Genomic DNA, 23682 nt, shown 5'->3' on the forward strand with positions numbered 1-23682 from the left:
TCATTGTTATAAAGTACTAGGTGAAGTGCCCATGCAGCGTTGCCAGGGTATATTTGTAGAATGGGTTAAGTAAAGAAAGTAAAGGTTTGTGTGTTTTTTAAATGGTGACCCTGTTGTTACTGCTAGCTGTCCCATCCGCCATACACACTGCCTCTCTATCAATATCTCTGCTCTCTCCGAGTTGAGAATTCGTCCTTTTTGGGTCTGATTGGATTCCAGAATTGCAGTAACTCCTTGCTGGGTCGTCACCACAAATGCTGTCATGTCTGACTCATCCTCTTAGTTCAAGGTGGACAATTTGTAGTGCTTAGATTATAAAGAAAAGCAGGAGTTAAACAACAACCTTCTGATTCTTCTTCACATTCCCACTCATGATCAAGCTTCACCCAACAGCCCCCTCCATTTTTTACTACAGTAGATAGAAGCAGCATGCAGTGTTGCCTGGGTAAGTCATTTTAAGCTCTGGTCACTTTGTCTGCTAGTTTGGCGTCTGTCTGTTCAGATGTTTCACTTGCGCAGTCAGCATGTGCCACTGGTGTGCGAACTTTAACATACAGGAAGAAAAATAAATAAATAAATAAATAAATAGACCCTGACTCCCAGGGTCAAACTTTAGGGTCCCAAAGCAGTCCTAGAGAGCAGCTCTGCCAAATTTGGTCCAAGGGTGTAGGGTTGTATAGGGAACACACACACAGATCCTGTATTTTGTATTTCTAGATAAATTACGAATCTGGTGTGTTTAAGGCTTTTTAATTTGTGTCTCGTATTGGGGTCACCTTAACTCAACCCCTCCATACCAGTCAGGAGGCTTTCATCAGGTTTTCTCTAGTTGGCAGGTAACCCTTTTGGCATTCTTCCTTCATTCCCTCATTCTTATCCCTCCAGGTTTAAAAGGACCCCACTCCTCTCGATGTGATGGACGCTCCTGCAACCCACCAATTGGTAATCTTGCTATGGGCAGAGTTGTGTCCACGCTGAGCACCTGTGGACAAAATGGCACAGAGCTCTACTGTTCCTTCCCAGATCCGCTTCAGGAGTATTCACTTAGCGAGGACTGCCAAAGGCCCATATGTGCCAAGTGTAATAGCCGACACCCTGACCTTTCACACTTGCCCTTCCACATGACAGACAATGCCTTCCTGCATCCGAGGACATGGTGGCAGTCCAGCCAGGGCCTCTCCAGGGAGGAGATCAGGCTAGACCTGGAGACTGACTTCTACCTGACGCATGTCATTGTACTCTTCAAGTCCCCACGGCCTGCAGCCATGCTGCTGGAGAGATCTCAGGACTACGGCCGGACATGGAGACCCTATAAGTATTACGCCACAAACTGTACTGAGACCTTTGGAATGCCAGATGACCTTACTGAAGAAGGAGCCCTGTGTACATCTCGTTACTCAAATGCAGCGCCATGCACCAAGGGAGAGGTATGACAAACAAAGGTTGGCTGATGGGTAATTATAGGCAAAGTGGGTAGAAAGATTAATGGATGGGCATGAGGCTCTTACTAGAGGGTGTGGGGATTTGTCTGGTGTTGACACTAAATAGATGATGGAGAAGGAAACCTGCGTACCATTAGTTTAGTCATCACAAGGAAAGCATTACAAGCTTTTTCATTATATAAATACATTAAGTGAAGCAAGAATGTCTTATTAAAGAACTGAAGGGTATATAAGATGGCATCATGCACGAGTCTGTTTATATCAGGGGCCTAATGAATTTAAACTGCAACAAATGTCGCTACCCAGTCCAAGGTCCTAACAACATCAGAGATAAGAGAAGATCCTTCACCCATCATGGCTTTATTTGCATTCAAAGTGATTTAAAAACCAAAACTTTCTATATTCCTCTATGGGAAGAACTGGCAAGTGAAGTGCTTCACTCACAGTCACACAGTGTGTGGGATTGAACTGGCAGCCTTATGGCGTACAGTCCAGCACTTTCGCCGCTAACATGAGGAGTGCATCACATTGCTCTCTTTTCTTACTGCCTTACAGATTTTTGAGCGTAGGGTTCATCTCTTTTTGTGCACTTGAAGTTATGAAATGTGCCACCTGCCCTTTTTATGGGCCAACTCAGGACTGGTCTGGAGAAAAGCCTACCTTACGATGGTATAAATCAGATTTCACAGTCCAGCCCAATTTATATTGTGCAGCTTTAATGATGTAGCCTGGCCTTTTTATCTGCTTTTGAGCACTGGGAGGAAAACGGGAATGTTATTTTGTTGGCAAATATAACATGTCTCTGGTGGCATGCCCAAGTGCGTGTGGCCTGGCACCTTTCTGGTTTTCAAGTCCTGTAATGCGGAGCTTATTATTAATTAAGCCCTGGTCGCACAGTTTGTTTCTTCCTTGGCTAAACCTTAAGTGAACTATGCAGGCCTGTTTTTTCTGTAGTTCTTCCTCATGGAATTTATAATCCCTAAAACTGGTTACATTGTCCTTTAATTATTTTTGCTATTACTAGAGTAATATAGATTTTTTTTTATTTGTTCATTGTTTTAGCAATCATTGCAATCATATTGCCTTTTACATTTTTTCTTTGTAGTTTATTCTTCAGTGAAAATGCAATGTGGAGATAAAAAAACGTAAGACTTTCTTAAGAATCACAACATGCAGATTCTTGGAAGGCAGTTACAGTTCATCCTTTCATGTCTCCTTCATATTTTTGTTTCTTTTTAGTGCTCAGATGTGCTTTCCTATCACCGTGTCACTCATCCATTTGGTCCATGCTGCATCATTTTTCGACTTGTTATGTCCTTTTATTGTTAAATGCATTTTGCATAATAGAGTAGTCCTTCCTGCAGAGGACAGGAAGATATGGAAAAAGATGATCTGCTGTGGCAACCCCTGACGGGAGCAGCCGAAAGAAGAAGAAGATGTTAAATGCATTTTGAAATCAAAGCAGAATGAGTGAGCAGTGCTGCTGCTATTTGTTATTATGAGGAATGATGCCTCCATAATCTCATTAGGATTGTTTTCTGTAGTTATTTCATGCAGAACAAGCTCAGCTTTTTGCATGTCGTATGTGTATAATATACTGTATATAAACTAGCTGAAACACCTGGTGTTGCCCAGGTAGAAATAAACAAGGAAAAACTGCTTTTTGGAAATTCAATATGGCTAACTCACAAAGAGACAAAATGACGTACTTTTAAACAAAAGCTGCATTCCAGCAAGCCAATAAAATTGTTATCCAAATTAGCCGAGTAGAAAATGCTGTTCCTGCAGTCTTTGAGGAGACCCTACTTTGGCAGCTGCAAAACTGTGTGCACTCTGATTAAGCCGTCCTCCCATCTTCCCCTGGGCACTCCTGCTGCCTGATGGGAACTGTAGTCTCTGCAATGGCACTGGTTTGGGGTTTTTTCCCCTTCCATTACAATCTCCCCATCCAATATGCCATATAGCCTGAAACTGGACCAATGGCAATGCAAATGCAAAATTTCAAGAAAGACTTCTGTTTTTAATGGAAAGTCACTATATATATATATATATATATAAAATATATACCGAGAGAACTACTTAATGGATTTAGAATGGGTTCTTTTCTATAATTTGTTGGACATTACAGTTTATTTTATGACTTTTCTCATCACGCTAAATATTATAGTTTAGTGGTGACACTGATTTATTTGCGCAAATCCGAGAGAAAGGCTGCAGGCCGAGGGGAGGGAGAGGTGGCTCCTCAGGATTAGGGAGCTGGGCGGGGCCATCCTCCCTCACACACCAACCTCCGTTCAAGTCGCTCTACCTCTCACCACATGTTGGACAGAGATCTCAGCTACATGTGTTTGAGTGTACAGTAGCAGCCAGAGATATCACAGCCATGTGCTGTACTCCCCACATGGGGGATACTCTCCCATCAGAGCTGAACTCGATCAGATACACTGCCAACATTTGACGTTGGACCGTAGCTACCTTCCGCTTGGCCACAGATACCTTATTAACTTTTTACATTTTTAGCAAAGAGATCACAGCTACATTCTCGCCTCTGATAGCAAAACCAATATTGTATATCAAGAGGCCCTTGGATACAAAAGCTATCAATATAAATTCTTCTCAATACAAATTATTAATTTTTTTGTTTAATTGATTTTTTAAGTTTGTTCTGTTTCACTATTACATGGGCTGAGCCGTGAGGGACGGCTACTGCATATATATACTGACATATACAGAATATAATGTAGTGGGGTGAATGAGGAGGCAGGACAAAGACAAAATGCTTCTGCTGCCATCCAGGTAAAACTCTGTTTAACTGAAACAGAAAAATAAGAAAATGTAACAAAAATATGCACCTCAATGAGCCGTTTAGAAAATACCGTCTTCTCTCAGGAATGACTAGGTTACAGGCTCTGGCTTGGGTCTGCACAGAAACAAGATCAGCATTGGAATGAGATGTCGCCTTCTGGGACCATTCTGTTTCTACATCGGTGGGACTGGGAGAGGCGGGACTTCCTTTGCTTCATGGCTGTCACAGGGTGGTTTCTCAAGGCTATGAGGGGGAGAAAGGAAACAAGACTGTTAGCAACAGTGCCCCTTTTCGTCCTGTGGTAGTACTACTTACTTTAAGTGAACCTGGAAGGTGACCCTCTGGTGCATATGTGTGACAATATATAGTAAATAACAACAGAACAGATGATAAACAGTTCGAGCACCGTAGTGATCCCCGTATAATTAATCATTAAACCACAGAAAACAAAAGTAAACGTAGCACACAAGCGGCTACCTCTTTTCAGATGGGAGTCAGTGGTTGGCTGACTCATAATGGTGACAGAGACATTCAATGGTGATGGAGTTTTCCTGGAGAACAGGAAGAACCAGGCTCAGGTGGTCTGGGAATAGATGTAATGTCATTGGTGGCGAAATTGACTGTCATTTGTTCTGCAGAGGGAGGAAGAGAAAAGGCATTAGGTGGCAGTGCCAACCCCTGGCTGAGAATGTAATTACTTTTACTGTTGATGAGCCCTGAAGTTGTTACCCATATATAGTGACCAAATACTCTTTCAAATAACTAAGGTTTACTGGTGCAGGATCAGCTGTAGACTTATCGCACAGCAAATGGTACCAGAAGTGGGGTGTTGCACAAAAAAGTAGGCAAGAAAGAACTTGGCAAAGAAAACATTTTTGCACTTGAAAGATCAATGTATGGGTTTAATTCAGTATTGGTGCTTTTATTCTAAATGTAAAGCAAACATGACAACTTCCTAGTTGTTGTGTCGTATTCCAGTGATCACCCTTCAGATTAAAAGAACTCGAGGAGCATCTTCCTCAGGAGTGTTCAGCTGAAGAGATATGTGAGCAGTGGCCGGGAAGGACAGACATAGAGCAGAACAACATGTAAGTGATGCGGCTTTAAAGCCTTTCAAACAATAAGTGCCGCACACCACCATCTGCAGCTGATCCTGCACCGGTAAACCTTAGTTAATGGAGAGTGTGCTTCTTTCATATTTGAAAGCTGTTTGAAAGTGTGTTTTCTCTGTGAGTGAACCAGCCCTCGAGAAGGAAGGCACAGTGGATCAGTCACACTATACAGTATATGTACTGTATGTGTATATATATATATATATATATATATATATATATATATATATATATATATATATATATATATATATATATATATATATATATATATATATATATATACACACAGAGAGAGAGAGAGAGAGAGAGAGAGAGAGAGTGTATATATATATATATATATATATATATATATATATATATATATATATATGAGAGAGAGAGAGAGAGAGTGTGTATATATTACACCCTATATATAAAATCCTAAACCTAAAAGTGCAACGATTTTGTGCAACAATTTTATGTCACGTTTTTTGTCACGCTTTAAATCGGGCTTATTTTAAAACCTACATATATATGTTTGGTATCATTCTTTTCAGAATTTATCGAACTTTAATGTGATGTTGTTAGATTTTCAGTTTCTTATTCAGTTTTTAAATTAAAAACTAAAAAATATCAAGAACTCACGTCCCACGAGACGAGACTTTAAGAGATTTAACCACGCCCGGTGTCAGAAATAAAAGACAAAGAGTAGGACAGCTGCTGTACAGGCCTTTAAATGTTCGAAGCGCTGCGTGAGATGCAGATCACGTGGCACAGCAGCAGCAATCCAGCAGCTGATCAAGCAAAGAGGAGATAAAAAAAAATATATATATTTGTTTCCCATTGTTTAAGAGGGGGTTTCGGAGGAGCGACCGCATCTCCTTGGGGTGCGTTCAGCTACCCTCTTCACAACGCGAGCAGCAGAGACGCGAAGTGCCTGGCAAGTAGTGCAGGCCAGGGGGGTTGGCGAGTGAAGCGAGCAGGGGGCGAACCCCCTAGTATATATATATATATATATATAAAATCATCATTTTAAAGCACAATAAGCTGTGCTCTAAGACTCATGGATTGTATCTGTTATAAATTGTGTAGTTCATCCATTTATCCAAAATTAGTTTAACACAATAATTGTTAATTTTGTACTTATTCAATTTTAATATACTTTATTGCGGTGGGTTGGCACCCTGCCCGGGATTGTTTCCTGCCTTGTGCCCTGTGTTGGCTGGGATTGGCTCCAGCAGACCCCCGTGACCCTGTGTTCGGATTCAGCGGGTTGGAAAATGGATGGATTATTGTCAGAAGTTTAAAAATATAAAGGAATAAATGAAAAAGTAAAGTAATTTTTGCGCTAAATTCACCTCATCCTGAGGTGATGGTGCCTCCTTCTCCATTGGTCCTGTGCCATCAGTGTCTTGTTCTTAAACTACAGTAAATATCAAGATACAATCATTTTGGCATCTTTTTCTCGACACAGTCAATGCACAGTGTGATTTAACATTGTTGGTTTTTAATCTCCCACTTCCTATTTTTGTTTTTTTCAATGTTTTGTTCTAGGATTTTTCATCACCTTTTCATTTATCCATTTGGCCCACACTGTATCACTATTCAGGGGCATTTTGCAGTTACAGTCATATCAAGTCTTGTCATTTTCCAATGTGCTTAATGCAGTTGGGGGTCCTTGGAGTGCTGGAGTCTATCCCACCTAACATAGGGCATAAAGCTGGAATAAACCCTGGAAAGGGTGCCAGTCCATTGTAGAGTGAACACACACACACACACAGTCACACACCAGGTACAATTTAGAATTTAGCGTTGCCAATCTACCTTACCTGCATGTTTTTCAACACAGGGAAGAAAGTGAAGCACCCGGTGGAAAATAAGCAAACTCCACACAGGGAGGACCTAGGATTGCGAATCATGGTCTCCTTACTGCGATGCAGTAGAGCTGCTGCCCTGCAGATAAAGCAGAATGAGTTAACAGGGCTGATGACTCTTATTAAGAAAGAAGGTCTCTTTCGTATCTCACTGCGGATATTTCTCCCGAAGTTGTCTGTATCAGAACAAGCTCACTCTTTTGATAATTCCAATATGTATCATAATTTTACTGATAAATGATGAGTATGCCAAGAATTTACCATACTGTAACTTGGATAGTCTATCCATGCATTCATTTTCTAAACCTGCTTATGCAATGCAGAACTGCAGGGACACATCCGATTTAACATAATAAATGTTGATTTTCATCATTAGCTTATTTCTGGAGCTTTAAAAATGAGACATGATAAATCAAAAAAGAAAAGCAACTAGTGTGTTAAACTAATTCTCCTCCAAGATGATCATGCCTACTACGCTATCTCATCAAAACACTGTGTAGTCAAAACACAGTCATTTTGGCACACCTTCCCACAGACATCATTAGTGAATAATGTGCTGTCAGCTTTTGTTTTCTTTGTTTTCACTATTGCTGTATATTTTAACCCATTTTTAACAATCAATAATTTTAGGATTCTTTCATCACCTTGTTACTCGGTAGTCAACCAATAGCTAGAAAATTTATCCCAATGGGGAACGATTAACACCCAAAAGAAAGCTTTAAACAGGATCTCACTCTTGCTACTAATAATATTGATGATGATGATATTCACCGGGTTTAGGTTAACTAGAGGCTCTAAATTGGTCCTGTGTCAGCTAGTGGTCATTGTAATGGACAGTCATCCTCTCCAGAATTGATTGCTGCCTTGTGCTCAGATCTACTAGGATTGGCTCCTGTCCCCCACTGCCCTGAGTTGGATTAAGCAAATTTGAGAATGCTATGTGGTCATCATCATCATCTATACAGAAATTTAACTTGGTGCTAACATTCAAAGCAACAAACTCATATCTGTCCCAGCTTCCTATTTCAGATCCCTTTCCTTTCACTTGGAGCCCCCTTCATTCTTTCTTGTTCTTTTGCCAGGAGCGGGTTTATCCACACTTCTCTCCTGATAATGTGACTGTGCCAGCAATCATTTGTCATGGGAGTAATTTCCAATGACTTTTCCTGTTGAGAGTGTGCTACATTAGCCAAATTTCAGAAGATGATGAGATTAACATGCTACAGGCATTTCATATTTAGTTCCCTGTACAATTTACTGCAAAGGGAGGCTCGTGTCCGTGTCATTTTCCAACCAGCATTTTCAAAATGATTTTTGCTGCCATATTGCATATTCCTTTATTTAACATTCTCAGGACAGCGCTGGAGAACAAGTAACTAGTAAAGAGAGAAAGGCTTCAAAACATATTGTACATGATATGATTTTTTCCATTATATTTAATGATAGAAATCTAAGTGGGAAAGGTAAAATACACCGACCTTTGTTTTCAAACGACCATTCGTCTTTCTCTGTAATACATCCTCTTGGTCAGGGTCTCAGCATGGTGTCAGCCCTGTTTTGTCTGCAGTCCACTTTACCTGTATATCTGACTTTCTTGAACGAGAGTGCAAAGAGCAGAATATTTCAATTAGCCGCTCACAGCAGTCACCCTACACTTCCACGCGTTCCTTCTTACCCTCTCCTGTCTTTCTCTGATAAGTAGATTTTCTAGCACTGCTTTCATAAAGACAGGTGTCAATGAATCCCGTTATTTTTTTCCATTTTCTGTAAAGGAATCTGTGTGTCCTTCAGGGAGGGGAAGTCACTTATGGGCATATTTTGTCATTAGATTTGAATGTGTAATTGGCACCAGGTAATCCTGCTGTTGTGAAAATGTGCATTTGGGAATTTCCTTCTCCGAGTCAAAAGTGAGGGAATTTGGGTGTATGTATATAGACATATGCAGTAACACATTATGGAATTTGGGAAAGTACATCAGAGAACATAGGCCTTCTTATCATGGGATGCCAGAAGCATCCCTAGGCAGTGTGTGAGGCCTTAATAGAGGATACTAGAAATCTCAGTTTTAAGTCCAAGTTTATACAGGACTCTCATCAAGAGCTACGGGAAGCATCATTTGGTGGGATGGAAAACTCATCATTGAACATGGGGCTCTTTATAATGCGTAACAGTAAAGTTTAACTTGAGCCAAAAGTGGCTCAAGTTATAGCATTCATTTAGAAAAAGGAAATGTACTTTATGGTGCAGAGCGAACATGACAAATGTGCCATGCAAACATCTCCCCAAGTGACACAGAAAGAAGACTGTCTGTGTGGATCTCTTGATCTGTACAAGAGTACAAGATGTTGCATAAAAATATCCAAGCATAAACCCTTAAAAGGAACATTGACTGAAAAGTGACCAGAGCTGCTGATCTACTCAGACTTTCTGGTCAATTATGCTCAAGCTCAGCTGACCTGACCAGGTTTGACTAGGTGGTCCGTTGCCCTCATGTGGCAAATGCAAGGGGAGCTCTAGGGAGGCATTTGCATAAGTGAGAACATACAATACTTGAACTGAAGCACCAGTTTATGTCCCCTACCCCTTCACCATGTGACTACTGCACAATACGTGTTGCATAGCAACAGACTCGGATAGGCGGGGCCAAAGGTAAATTCCAATGCGTGGAAGCACCTTCCCACTCCTAACAATTAATATACACATTCACTTCGGTGTGACAGATTATATTTAGTGTTAATCCGGCTGAACTGGTCATTTTTTTCTTTTCAGTGTGTAGCGCAAAAATTGAAAATGTCCATTAAATTATCTTACTGGTGAGTTGTCTAGCCAAAAGACAAAATGACCAGTTTGAATCAAATATTTTAAATGAGTATTGATCATGGCACTTTCTAACAAAGACAGTTAGCAAGACACCGTGGGTCTCCTCAGCCTAGTGGTCTATACCAGTGGTGGCCCGCTCCAATCCTGGACAGCCACAGCGGCTACAGATTTTCTTTCCGACTATTTTCTTAATTAGTGACTAGTTTTTGCTACGGATAAACTTCATTTAATTTATTTGCTATTTAAGACTCATACCCTTTAAGTCAGGGCTGAGCACAGTCGATCCGGGAGGGTTTTGTTCCAACCCAATTGCTTCATGAGAAATCATTCATTGCTGATGAAGCACTTATTGCTGAAGTCACATTTTTCCGTCTCTCTTGTTAAGATTTTGAGCCCTTAATTGCTTATCTTAGTCTTAAACATCTGTACTCATTGTTTTAACTGCTCCTTATTAGCAAGAAGATGGAAATGACAAAGGAACCAGTAGTTCTTCATCTAGCTTGTCTCCATATGTTCCTGTGTGTATTCATCACTCACTATCTGGTTTAATTAGGAAACTAACGAGAAAGAGAAGAACTGTAAATTACTCACCAATTTTAGACTTCAAATCACTTGTATCATTAGAAAGAAAATCTATGATTAAAGAATGAACTGACATGGTAGAGTTAAACACACACAAGCCATGAAGTTAAATTAGATCTGTTATTGGTGAAGATTGGCTTCTTATTAAGCAACTGGGTTGGAAGGAAAACCTGCAGCCACTGCGGCCCTCCAGGATCGGCGTTGGCTACCCCTGGTCTATACCCTTGGCAAACCTACTAGAAATTCTTTTAAAACATCAAAAATGAACACCACTGTAGACAACCTTCTTTTCATGTGTTTTCCTGAATATTGTAGATGTGTGATTATCTGGACCACCAGTAATAACTTCATAACCATGAGATGCACATGCAGGGTCTGGAATGTCAGAGAGCTGTAGTCAGTTATGGATTTTATTTGAATTATGCCAGGTAACCACAGAATAGGAAAACCAGATGGACACACAAGGTTAAGGGGGCTGATGAATTTTTTTTTTTACTCAACTCCTCTGTGTATTTTTCTTTCCACTTCTTTTTGGCTTTGGCCCAGTGATCTATTTTCCAGATCTCAACTATTTTCAAGAACCTTAAACTGCAAGTCACTTTGGAAAGGTCACTTCCTAATTGGTTCTAAAGAGAGACCCCAGCGTATCAACAAGGACAAGCAGTTTTTAAATTTATGGAGCTCATCTCAGTGAGAAGTTTTACTTTGTATTTTTTTTTTTTTATTTCCCTGCAGGTGATCTTCCGAGCCTTGTCTTTCGGCAGCAGAATGGACGACCCCTATAGTGCCCACGTTCAGGACCAACTGAAGCTAACCAGCCTGAGGATCCAGCTGTTGAAGCAGCAAGAGTGTTCCTGCCAAAGTGGGGCTGAAAACACAGAAAAACCTCAGCGCTTTGCTCACTACGCCATTTACGATCTAATTGTGCGAGGCAGCTGCTACTGTAATGGGCATGCGGAACAGTGCCAGCCAATCCCCGGTGCCAGTTCAACAGGGAAGAGGGTCACTGACATGGTGAGGGTTTCTTTAAACTGACATTTCTAAAAATGTTTCTGTCTTCCTGTATGATAATTATTCAGTGCCAACTGCAGAACTGGAGGACTCTGTAGACTTTGTCCAGATCTCTTTTCGTTAGTATTCTCTTTATCATCCTTATTCTTCGTCACTGATTATTGAACAGAAGGCAGCTCAGTTGTCCTTCACACATCTCTGTCTCATCTACTCCTCTTCTATTGCTGGACAGAAACCTCCTAGGCTCTTCTTTCCCATTTCTGCTCCCAATTGCCTTTGTCCATGTTCTTCACAGCTTAAGCCTTCTCAGTCTTACTACAAGTTTATTTCTGAAAAGAGGAGACCCTCAGAACAATCCTCCCTATCCAGAACTAACACCAAGATGACAAAAACAGGGCATTTTTACAACATCAATAACTATTATAGGGGTGCACAAAGGGAGACCACAAAGTAAAATAAATAATGGGGTAACCAATAAAATCTGAGGCCCCCTTGATCCTAACTAACAAAACCTGAACTGGTGCTTATCTGCTGGATTTGGCTCACCCAGTAACTTCCCACAATCCCACATTAAAACACCCAGTTTCTCCCCTTCCATCTCTCTCTGTACTTGCCCTCTCTATGTCCTGCCAGCTGAGCTTCAACTCTGCCCACCATATGCCTCTTGGTGTACCTGTAGCCTTGAGTGCTCAGTTGTTCTTGAAGAGTCAGGGTTTTAAAGTTACTCCTGCTTCTCCTTGCTCTTTCTTGGGAAAGCGTTGCACCCCGTGTGCTCTCCTAAGACTTTGTTTCTTCTAGTGGCCAGGAGGCGTTGCCAGTTGTGACAATTGCTCTTTGTCTTTATAAGGAGAGTATTAGGTATCCCAGACCACCATCCTAAGGTTCTTGGGGCAAGACTGCATGGTTTCACCAAAGCTATCTCTCTCTTCTTTCTCATATCTGCTGGCATCCAGCCTAATACCCATCTGGGGTAGGTGAGTAGGTGAGTCATACACAGAACTTACCACCCCTTAATCTGCTCCTGCACTTCTACTCTGATTTATGCAGCACCCTCCACTCTGCCTCTATGGCTGCTGGGTTTCTTGCCTGGAAGCTTCCTGAGGGACTTAACCCTGTCCTATCCCATCCTTCAGGCACCTTTATTTCCTAGCAAACCCCCTCCACCCCCAGCTTTCTTTTAGTGTTATCCTCATCCTCACTAGTAACTGCTAGGTATAGGTTTGCTCAGTTATTCTCATGACTTCCCTGCTCCTCCTCTCCATCACTCCTCAGCAAGCAGTTTCAAGGCTTGACTTCATGCCATCAGTTTTCTCCTCTTCATTATTCACCCTTATATAAGATTAATCAGAATTCACATTTATTGGCCAAGTATGCTTGCATATAAGGGATCTGACTCCATTTTTTGAAGACTCTGCAAGTATAGTTACTTGACTACACAGAATTGATAAGTACACACCTTAGATAAATACAAGACTTACAATGTAGACATATGCATACAAGGGGTAAGAGAGTGCAGGAAATGCTGAAATTAATATACCTTAACTAAATGTAAGAATATTGTGAGATATTTGGTGCCAATATTGAGCAATTAGAGCCGAATGAACCATTCGTGAGCTTTATGGCCTGTGAAGACAAACAGTTCTTATATCTGCTGGTTTTGGTATAGTTTAGTCTATAATGCCTGGAAGATGGAAGAAGGCTGTGGCCAGGATGTAAGAGGTTGGTGATGATTTTCCTCACCCGCTTTATGACTCTGGAGTAATACAGGTCCTGTAAGGTGGGAAGATGGGTGTCAATGATCTTTTCAGCAGACCTGACTATCACGTGACCTGCCTGTGCTCCAATTGGAAAACCAAAACAGACATGTAACCAATTGTGTCACAGATGTTGTAAGTTGCCTTGGATTAAGGTGTCAGCCAAATAAGTAAATGTAAATGATCCCAGCAATGGCAGTCATTAAGTCGGACATACCCTACGACTAGAAGTTGCATTGTGTGACATCTGCTTTAATTGTTTTGGTACGAATGAGTGAGAGTGTATGTGAATGTGCCCTATGATGCACTAGTGCCACAGCTGTTTAGATCCATCCATAAAACATAGCAATTTAAAACAATGCATGTCTATGGTAATTGGAGTGGAGGATTTAAATATATTAGGCAGAATCAGTCAGAAAGTGTAAAAACTAAACCATAATATTTGTTTGTCATACACATTCATATGGGGCCAATGTCACCCATTAACGTAACACACAGATTTTTGAGACAACCAGCTATGGAATTGTTTTACATTTTTGAAATGCTTTATTCTTTAAACCTTCAAGAGTAACTTGTTTAGTGATGTTATGATAATTGCCTTCCTATTTAAGGGGAAGCTTATGATGTCATACGTCAAGACATACAGTAAGTCCCAGGGAGCAAGTGACATCACACGGATGTGGTTCTTGAACAGCAAATTGTAAACAGAAAAGCAAAAAAATTAATTTACAAACAATAAATTTAAATTCAAATCAGTAGCATAAAAACGGTCAGTTAATTCTAGAACCTGACAAATTTGCACATTGTTAATTGGCGTTTGCTTTGCACTCGATTCTAACAGAGTAGGATGCAGCTTCCAATTGTTCTAAAAGTATATTCAGATATACAAAGGACAAGTGTTTAGGGTGGCACTGCAGTTGGCATCAGTTATTATCACCTGGGTTTGTGCGGATGACGACTCCCTGAGTGAGTGTCAGTGTGTGTCTGAATGTGATAGACTGGCATCAGATCCTGGGATGATTCCAGGGGCATTGCACTTGCTTTTTAATTGTACGGCTACAAAGTGCAGGGACCCATCTACATTTCGCTATCTTAGTCACGGGAGTCTGCAGGTCTGCTGGACAAAGTGACATTCTTGGACATATCCAGGCCTGTCAGTCTGTGTCAGCTCTGCTGGATCTCTTTTTCCCTTTAACGTGACTTGAAGCTGTTCTCAGGTGTGGAGTTAGTGAGCTGGTTTAAACTTGTTTACGCCGTGACCGCTTTATCTAACATCACTCCCATTTAGCTCTTCTGATTATCCCAGGCTGAAGAATTCATTATAAAGTCACCCAAAGTCATGTCATACTGACACAAGTATTCAGACCCTTTACTCAGTAACCCATGGCGTAAAAGAAGAAGTTTGCTTTCTCTACACCCACAGCCTGACAGACTGTCTTATTAGCTTCCCGGGCTTCTCAGAGTCGGAAAGAAGAATAATTTGGGATCTGAATGAGGTCAGGTAGGCACACTGACCTGAGATTTGCCTCTAAAGCAAGTTGACAGAACTAGGCCAGGTCCAATCGCTTTCTGCTACATTACTTCCGCCTTTTAACAGCTCTAACCTGAGAGCTGTCAAATTCTGTCAGGCCAGTGGACCAGACACCTTGGTGGCAGCAACCCACTGACTGCAGTTCACTCTTCAGGCCAAGGAGAATAAATAAGTGTAGGAGGAGGAAGAGGAATGCACGATTCTGGTAAAGATTTGAGAAAGCTTAAAAACTTACCTTAAATCTTCAAAAGAAATCTAGCAGTGTGATAGAGAACAAACCAAAATCATACACATGTGCAAAAGACTTCAACTGAAAGAACAATACAGAAGCACAGTAGGAAAACAAAGGCAGTTGCACATTTGGAAAAGCAATAGATATCAGTAATAAGAAGGGAAGGCAAAAGGAAGCACACCTTTGTCCAGCCTCATACATCATGTGCCTCAAACACCCTCTCCCATATAAGTCACCCCCTATCTGCTGGGAAAGGACAGGCCCGTTGTGGCTTAAATCTAACCACAAAGCCTCCAAGAAGAGATTTCAGAAAATGCACGGTGGTCACATGTCTGTTGTAAAACACAGGATTTAGTCGCACTGTAATGTCTAATTCCTTTCCTGTGATCGAAAAAAAAATGTAGTTTGTGGAGTACAATGAAACTCTTGGCACCGGTCCCAGGCCACCCTGTCCTGGCCTTACCCGTTTGCCTCATATCCCTTCCGACTGCTGTCTGTCACATGTCACAGCTAAAGTCATCCTCTACCCAGCTGGTTTTTCTTCTCCCAGCCTCACAGTTTTGTCCCCAGCTCCAACTGACTCTCTCCTTCTACTGTCACACAGTGGATTCAAAAAGTATTCAGACCCCTTCACTTTATGCACATTTTGTTATGACACAGTTTTTTGCTGCAATCATCTTGGCAACACTTATTACCCGAGAGTGAAAATAGGAGTTCAGAATTTTCTGCAAATTTATTAAAAATAAAAACTGAATTATCACATTGGCACAAGTGCTCAGACACTTGACTCAGTACTTAGCTCAAGCACCTTTGGCAATGACTCCAGCCAGGCATCTTCTTGGGTATGAGACGACAAGTTTCGCACGTCTGGATTTGAGGATTTTTTGGCATTCGTCTCTGCAGATCCTCCAACACTCTGTCAGGTTGTTTGGAGAATGTCGATGGACGGCTACTTTCAAGTTTCTTCAGAGATGTTCAATTGGGTTCAAGTCCAAGCTTTGGCTGAGCAACTCAAAGACATTCACAAAGCTGACCCTAAGGCACTCCTGCGCTGTCTTTCAATTGTGCTTAGGGTCATTATTCTGTTGGAAGTTGAACCTTCAACTCATTCTGAGGTCCACAGCACAATGGAGTAGGCTTTCATGAAGAATATCTTAGTACTTTTCTCCCTTCGGATTTTCCTCAACCCTGACTAGTCTACCAGTCCCTGTTGGTGGAAAATAACTCCACAGCATGATGCTGCCACCATCATACTTCACTGTTGGAATGGTATTGCACAGGTGATGAATGGTGCCTGGTTTCCTCAAGACATGGTGCCCATTCTGAGAGTCCTTTAGGTGCCTTCATGCCGACTCCCATGTGTATTTTACTGTGGAGAGGCTTCTGTCTGGCCACATTTTGTCATAAAGCCCAAGTTGGTGGAGTTGTTGCCATGGTGGTTGTACTCCTGGAATTTTCTACAATCTACAACAAGGTTCTCTGGAGCTCAGCCACATTGACCATCGGATACTTGGTCACCTCTCTTATCAAGGCCCTTCTCTCACGATTGCTCAGTTTGGTCAAGTGGCCAACTCTAGTAAGAGCCAGGGTTGATCCAAACTTCCTCCATTTAAGAATTATGAAGGCAACTGTTCTGTTGGGAATCTTCAGCGCTGCAGGATTTTTTTTGTAGCCTTAGCCAGATCTGTGCCTCGACATCATTCTGTCTCTCAGCTCTGCAGACAATTACTTTGATCCCATGGCTTGGCTTTTGCTCTGATACATGTTGTCAAATGTGGAACCTTCTCTAGACAGGCTTGTGGCTTTCCTAATCATGTCCAATAAAATGAGTTGACCACAGGTGGACTCCAAACAAGGTGTAGAAACATCTCAGTTATGATTAATAGAATGGGATACACCTGAGCCAGATTTCAAGGATCACCGCAAAGAGTCTCAGTACTTGGGTCAATGTGATAGTTCAGTTTTTTTACTTTAGTACATTTGCAAAAAATGTTTCAAAATCCTGTATTTACTTTGTGATTTTGGGGTATTGAGAATTGCTTGATGTGAGGAAAGAATGAATTTAAATTATTTCAGCACAAGGCTATAATATAACAAAATGTGAAACAAGTGATGGGCCATAAACACTTTTGGAGTCCACTGTATGTGCTTCATCTCTATTTGGATCATCTTCACTTAGGCTCATATGCCAGTTTCCCCATCCTAAGTTCACTGCACTCCTCCTAACCTCACACCCATATTACTATCTCTGGCTGACTCCTATCCTCCTCCTGCTATCACATCCATGGCTAACTATCTCCACCTGATGTCCCATAAGCCAGCTTTATCTGATAGATCTCCACTTGGATTTGAACCTGTGATCCCCTCACCGATGTTCTCCAAACCCAAAACCTTTGTCTGCCAACACAGCTTGACTTCTAACTTTCTGTTCTAACATCTTGTCCCCAACTCTGGCGAACTCATATGCACAAGGCCTGATCAATGTCTTTTTGGCCACAATTATGTGCTCAATCTTTACGGCACAGTTTTTCAATCAGAGCCAAACCCTTCTTTGCTTCTTGAGCACAATGTCCACAAACATTTAATATTCCACCAGTTGTCTATGCTATACATTGCTAGTATGGACCAAAAACCTGTGAAGTACAGGGAATGGATATACAGTATGGGGCCTTTGATTAGAAATGATGGAAGGCTTTGTTAAGCTGTGTCAATTTCAGCTTAATGCAACCTTTTTACCAAAAAACATGAAGAACATACAATGCAGTACATTAAAACATTTTAACAATAAAAAATGGCAGTTACCTAATGACAGTTATGAATACATTTTTCATACCTTGAGAAGACAAAAAGCAGAAGTGATGAGCAGGATTGTCAGAGTTTTAATCATCTCTTCCTGAAAAACTTCATATGCTTCTTGTAGAGCTTTACCAACAGATAAACAGGGTAGAGCTGAACCTACTTAGGAGATCCGTGTCAAACAAGCACGCTGGGTCAGATGCTTGAGATTCATTCAGATTGGCCTGGTTAACTTTTAACTGTGCAGTACTCTGTAATTTAATTTACATTTTTCCCTTTTTTGTCATTAACATTCCCAGCCTCACATACAAGCGCCTATCGATGTGTGGAAATTTTCACTACATAACCTTGAATCAAAGTGGATATCATTTCCACAGATCTCTGCACAGTGGTCCAAATTATTTACAAACAAAAACAAAATTAAGGTTGTCACCTCCTTCAAGTCAGTGTTTAGTAGATAGTACCCACGACAGCTTTGAGTGTGTGCCCAGGTCTCTGTATGCTTTGCGCATCTGCACATTGTATTTTTCCCCATTCTTATTTGCAGAACTGCTGAAGCTCAGCAGGTTTAATGGGCCTTTGTCAAGTCCTACCACAAATTCTCACTTGGATTGAGATCTACACTCTACAATCTATTCCTGTGTAGCTTTGTCTTTATGCTTGGAGTTGTTGTCTTGCTGGAAAACAAATCTTCTCCCAAGGTGCAAATTTCTTGCAGACTGCATCAGGTTTTCTTCCAGGATTTCCTCATATTTTACTGCATTCACTTTCCCCTCATAAGCCTTCCGGGGTTTGCTGCATAGAAGCTTCCCCACAGCATGATACTGCCACCACCATCTTAATGGTGAGGATGGTGTGTTTTTGATAATGTGCAGTGTTCAGCTTACTCCAAACCTGGTGTTTGGTCTGATGGGCAAAATGTCCAATTTTGGTGTTATTAGACCATACAGATGTTCTTCCAGCTGACCTCAGAGTCTTCTATGTCTCTTCTGGGAAGCTCTAGCTGAGCTGTCACATATATTTTTAACTGTTTTTCTCTTTGTCACTCTACACTAAAGATGTGACTGGAAAAGCACCCAAGTAACCATTGTTGTCTGTATAGACTCTCTGGTCTCAGCTGCTGTAGCCTGTAATTCCTTCAGAGTTCTCTTAGCTCTTTTGGTGGCCTCCTTTACTAGTCGACGTCTTCTTGCTCGATCACTTAGTATTTGTGGACTGCCTGATCTGGGCAGATTTCCAGCATTGCCGTACTCTTCCATTGCTTAATGACTGATTTAACTGAACTTCAAGGAATATTCAGTGACTTGGCTATTCTTCTTGTCTCCATCCTCTGATGTGTGCTTTTCAATCAGCTTTTTAGGGAGTTGCATGGAGTGGTCTTATGTCAATACCATGTAGGTCAGGCCACCAGTGTAACTCACCACAAGTTGAACCTTCCTGATCAGGTGCATTTAGACCACAATCCAGTGAAACCCCAGACAGGTGACCTCCATTGAACTAATGATGTGACTTCTAAAGCCAGTGGGCTACACCAAAGCTGAGTTAGGGCTGTCATATTAAAGGGGGTGAATACTTACTTAATGAGTTATTTGTGTTTTACATTGGTAATTAATTTAGATCACTTTGTAGAGATCTGTTTTCATTTTGACATAGAGCAGTGTCAGAAAAGCAAAATTAAAGCCACTTTGATTCAGTTTTGTACAACAATAACATATGAAAACTCCCCAAGGAGAGAATACATTTTATAGGTAATACATTGATGTATTCAAAGAAAAAAAATCTGTCCTACTACAAGAATTTTCCATTTTCTGCAGGGTCAGTAATATACCAGCAGTCAAAAAAAGTTGCATAGTGAGGTGTTTTGGCCAGTAAACAGCTGACAGAGTTTTAATAAAGGGTATCAAACTGTGAACTAAGGGGCTCTGCTTTAAAATGAACACTAGATAATGCCTTATGAGATTCAAGATGGAACACCAGTTTACTGATACGTAAAACTGTCCACAAGCAGAGATGTGAGCACACAGGGGTTTGTCTAACAGTGGTCTACATGAGCACCTGACTCAGCAGTCGCAGGCAGTCAATGGACTCTGCAGGAAATTACAGATCTGCTAACGATAAAGCACGGAGTACAGGCCAGGGCCCCACACCAGCTAGGTGACTTGATAATCAAGAGCACTTGTTAGATATTTCATTTCACTCTTCTTATAGACTGAGGTCCAGCGTGTGCATAACAAAGTCTTTATTTACTTGTGCTTATATAAATATATACGACCTGTGCAACCCGACTAAGACGGGGTGAAATCTAAGTAATCAACGTAGACCTCATATTTTTATTTGATACATCGGTTGTCTATTTGGTCTGGTATAATAATACACATCCAATATATTTCCCACATGTCAGACTTTTCCATTTTGGATAGAGCCACCTGTTTTCAATGCTCATCAAACTCACCACTCTTATAGTCCCAGTGTTTTGCTGGGAAAATGTGGCCAATGAGTCGCTACTGCATTGGCCAGGTTTACAAACTCTAGTCATGACAGGACTTCAGTTCCCCAACATACACGTCAATTAATCATTATTCTAATGCGTAAACTACCCACCATGTGAAATTATCAATCATTAGCATTGCAGCTATAAACTTCATTCACGTGGCCTGAGTGGGTGCAAGAAAGTTGCTACCATGCTGCTGTTGCCGGCATATACAGTGGTGTGAAAAACTATTTGCCACCTTCCTGATTTCTTATTCTTTTGCATGTTTGTCACACAAAATGTTTCTGATCATCAAACACATTTAACCATTAGTCAAATATAACACAAGTAAACACAAAATGCAGTTTTTAAATGATGGTTTTTATTATTTAGGGAGAAAAAAAATCCAAACCTACATGGCCCTGTGTGAAAAAGTAATTGCCCCCTTGTTAAAAAATAACCTAACTGTGGTGTATCACACCTGAGTTCAATTTCCGTAGCCACCCCCAGGCCTGTTTACTGACACACCTGTTTCAATCAAGAAATCACTTAAATAGGAGCTGCCTGACACAGAGAAGTAGACCAAAAGCACCTCAAAAGCTAGACATCATGCCAAGATCCAAAGAAATTCAGGAACAAATGAGAACAGAAGTAATTGAGATCTATCAGTCTGGTAAAGGTTATAAAGCCATTTCTAAAGCTTTGGGACTCCAGCGAACCACAGTGAGAGCCATTATCCACAAATGGCAAAAACATGGAACAGTGGTGAACCTTCCCAGGAGTGGCCGGCCGACCAAAATTACCCCAAGAGCGCAGAGACGACTCATCCGAGAGGTCACAAAAGACCCCAGGACAACGTCTAAAGAACTGCAGGCCTCACTTGCCTCAATTAAGGTCAGTGTTCACGACTCCACCATAAGAAAGAGACTGGGCAAAAACGGCCTGCATGGCAGATTTCCAAGACGCAAACCACTGTTAAGCAAAAAGAACATTAGGGCTTGTCTCAATTTTGCTAAGAAACATCTCAATGATTGCCAAGACTTTTGGGAAAATACCTTGTGGACTGATGAGACAAAAGTTGAACTTTTTGGAAGGCAAATGTCCTGTTACATCTGGCGTAAAAGGAACACAGCATTTCAGAAAAAGAACATCATACCAACAGTAAAATATGGTGGTGGTAGTGTGATGGTCTGGGGTTGTTTTGCTGCTTCAGGACCTGGAAGGCTTGCTGTGATAGATGGAACCATGAATTCTACTGTCTACCAAAAAATCCTGAAGGAGAATGTCCGGCCATCTGTTCGTCAACTCAAGCTGAAGCGATCTTGGGTGCTGCAACAGGACAATGACCCAAAACACACCAGCAAATCCACCTCTGAATGGCTGAAGAAAAACAAAATGAAGACTTTGGAGTGGCCTAGTCAAAGTCCTGACCTGAATCCAATTGAGATGCTATGGCATGACCTTAAAAAGGCGGTTCATGCTAGAAAGCCCTCAAATAAAGCTGAATTACAACAATTTTGCAAAGATGAATGGGCCAAAATTCCTCCAGAGCGCTGTAATAGACTCATTGCAAGTTATCGCAAATGCTTGATTGCAGTTATTGCTGCTAAGGGTGGCCCAACCAGTTATTAGGTTCAGGGGGCAATTACTTTTTCACACAGGGCCATGTAGGTTTGGATTTTTTTTTCTCCCTAAATAATAAAAACCACCATTTAGAAACTGCATTTTGTGTTTACTTGTGTTATATTTGACTAATGGTTAAATGTGTTTGATGATCAGAAACATTTTGTGTGACAAACATGCAAAAGAATAAGAAATCAGGAAGGGGGCAAATAGTTTTTCACACCACTGTAATGTCGGACAACAGAATAGGCCAATAAGACCAATTTTCTTATTTTTACACCCCTATTGGGTATTTTTATTATCATTTTTCATTTTTGACCCTTCCTCTACATGTTTTTTCCCCCATTTATAAAATTTTCTTCCTAACCCTAGCAACCCGACAGACACACACAAACAGACACCTTTAATCGTATTAAGATATAAAATATATGCATAGAGGAATTTTGTCAAAAAATAGTGACCCCATATAAAAACTGGAATAGCTACAGTACAAGAAGTATATATACTGTATGATATATAGTACCTGCCAAATTGGGGCTTATCAGGTGTATCACTTTTGCTTCTCCCTTTCAGGGATCGAACCTCAGACATCAGTGCCCGAGGCAAAGCCTCAGAAGTTGCACCACAGCGGCTGGTTCGCTTACTTGACAGGGTGTACATTGGAGTATTAAATGCATAGGTCTGATCACAATCTGATATTTGGGTGGTTACCTACCAGGTAACGCTTGTGGTTGGTCAGGCAGTCAGCAGAAATCCTCCACGTGTCCAAGGTTCAATCCCTGCAAAGGCAAGAACAAGTGCGTACACCCAATGAACCCCAATTGTATATATATTTTTTGTGAGGTTTTGGCTGAATTATACTTCTAGAACTAACTGGTTTAAGTCATTTCTTGAGAGCCAGTGCTATTTAATTCTATTTACAAACAGACCTTTGTTGTCCTGGGAAAGAGTGGAGACTGGTTTCTCAGAATCATTTTGAGGGCACTCAAGGAGGACAATAGCGTACAATAATTTATTAGGCATTTTTATGAACTCTAAACACTTAGCTGATTTACCTTGAAACTGGGCTACAGTGCCTCGCTGTTCACCAGATGGTTACACTTTAGCAGGTGGAAGGCGTGCCTAGTGTTGTTAATGGGGCCACTTATTGGCTAAATGAATGAGTGTACCAACAAAGACCCCGATCTGTTATCTTTACTCTCCTATCTTATCACTTTTCCCCACTGTAAACATTATGCCCCTAGTCATAAAGAATTGCACAACCGCTCATTGTAAACAGAGAGCATTTCTCTACTTTGGTTGGGTTGTAACTAATCTCCCCTGTAGTTTATAGAAAATAAACACTGGGATTATGAGTAGAATAAGCAGTTCACCTTGTCTCCTACTCCCCCTATCATCAGCTATATGTATGCAGTAGTAACCTGCTAGTGGTGGTTAAGGAATCAGGATATCTTTTAATATTCTGGTATCTTTTGCTTATTCTTTCTGTTTGTGATCCCCCTTTATGCAGGTTCATGGCAAGTGTATCTGTCAGCACAACACAGCCGGAGACCACTGTGAAAAGTGTGCCCCGTTATACAATGACCTTCCCTGGAGACCAGGCAATGGAAAAACGGGTGCGACCAACGAGTGCAGAAGTGAGTCTCT

At 41.1% G+C, this 23682-nt stretch overlaps 1 protein-coding gene across 2 annotated transcripts in view; it reads left to right on the plus strand.

The window, feature by feature from the left end:
• LOC114669105 (netrin-4-like) overlaps positions 1–23682 on the plus strand; it is a 50333-nt gene that overhangs the window by 3978 nt on the left and 22673 nt on the right. For both annotated transcript variants that reach the window (XM_028825232.2, XM_051921072.1), the window contains exons 2-4: positions 886–1427; positions 11354–11632; positions 23546–23672. In XM_028825232.2, coding sequence (XP_028681065.2) covers positions 886–1427; positions 11354–11632; positions 23546–23672 — 948 coding nt within the window. The remainder of the gene's footprint in view (positions 1–885; positions 1428–11353; positions 11633–23545; positions 23673–23682) is intronic.

This window comes from Erpetoichthys calabaricus, chromosome 18, assembly GCF_900747795.2.
Source record: "Erpetoichthys calabaricus chromosome 18, fErpCal1.3, whole genome shotgun sequence".
In the NCBI taxonomy this organism is placed as follows: domain Eukaryota; kingdom Metazoa; phylum Chordata; class Cladistia; order Polypteriformes; family Polypteridae; genus Erpetoichthys; species Erpetoichthys calabaricus.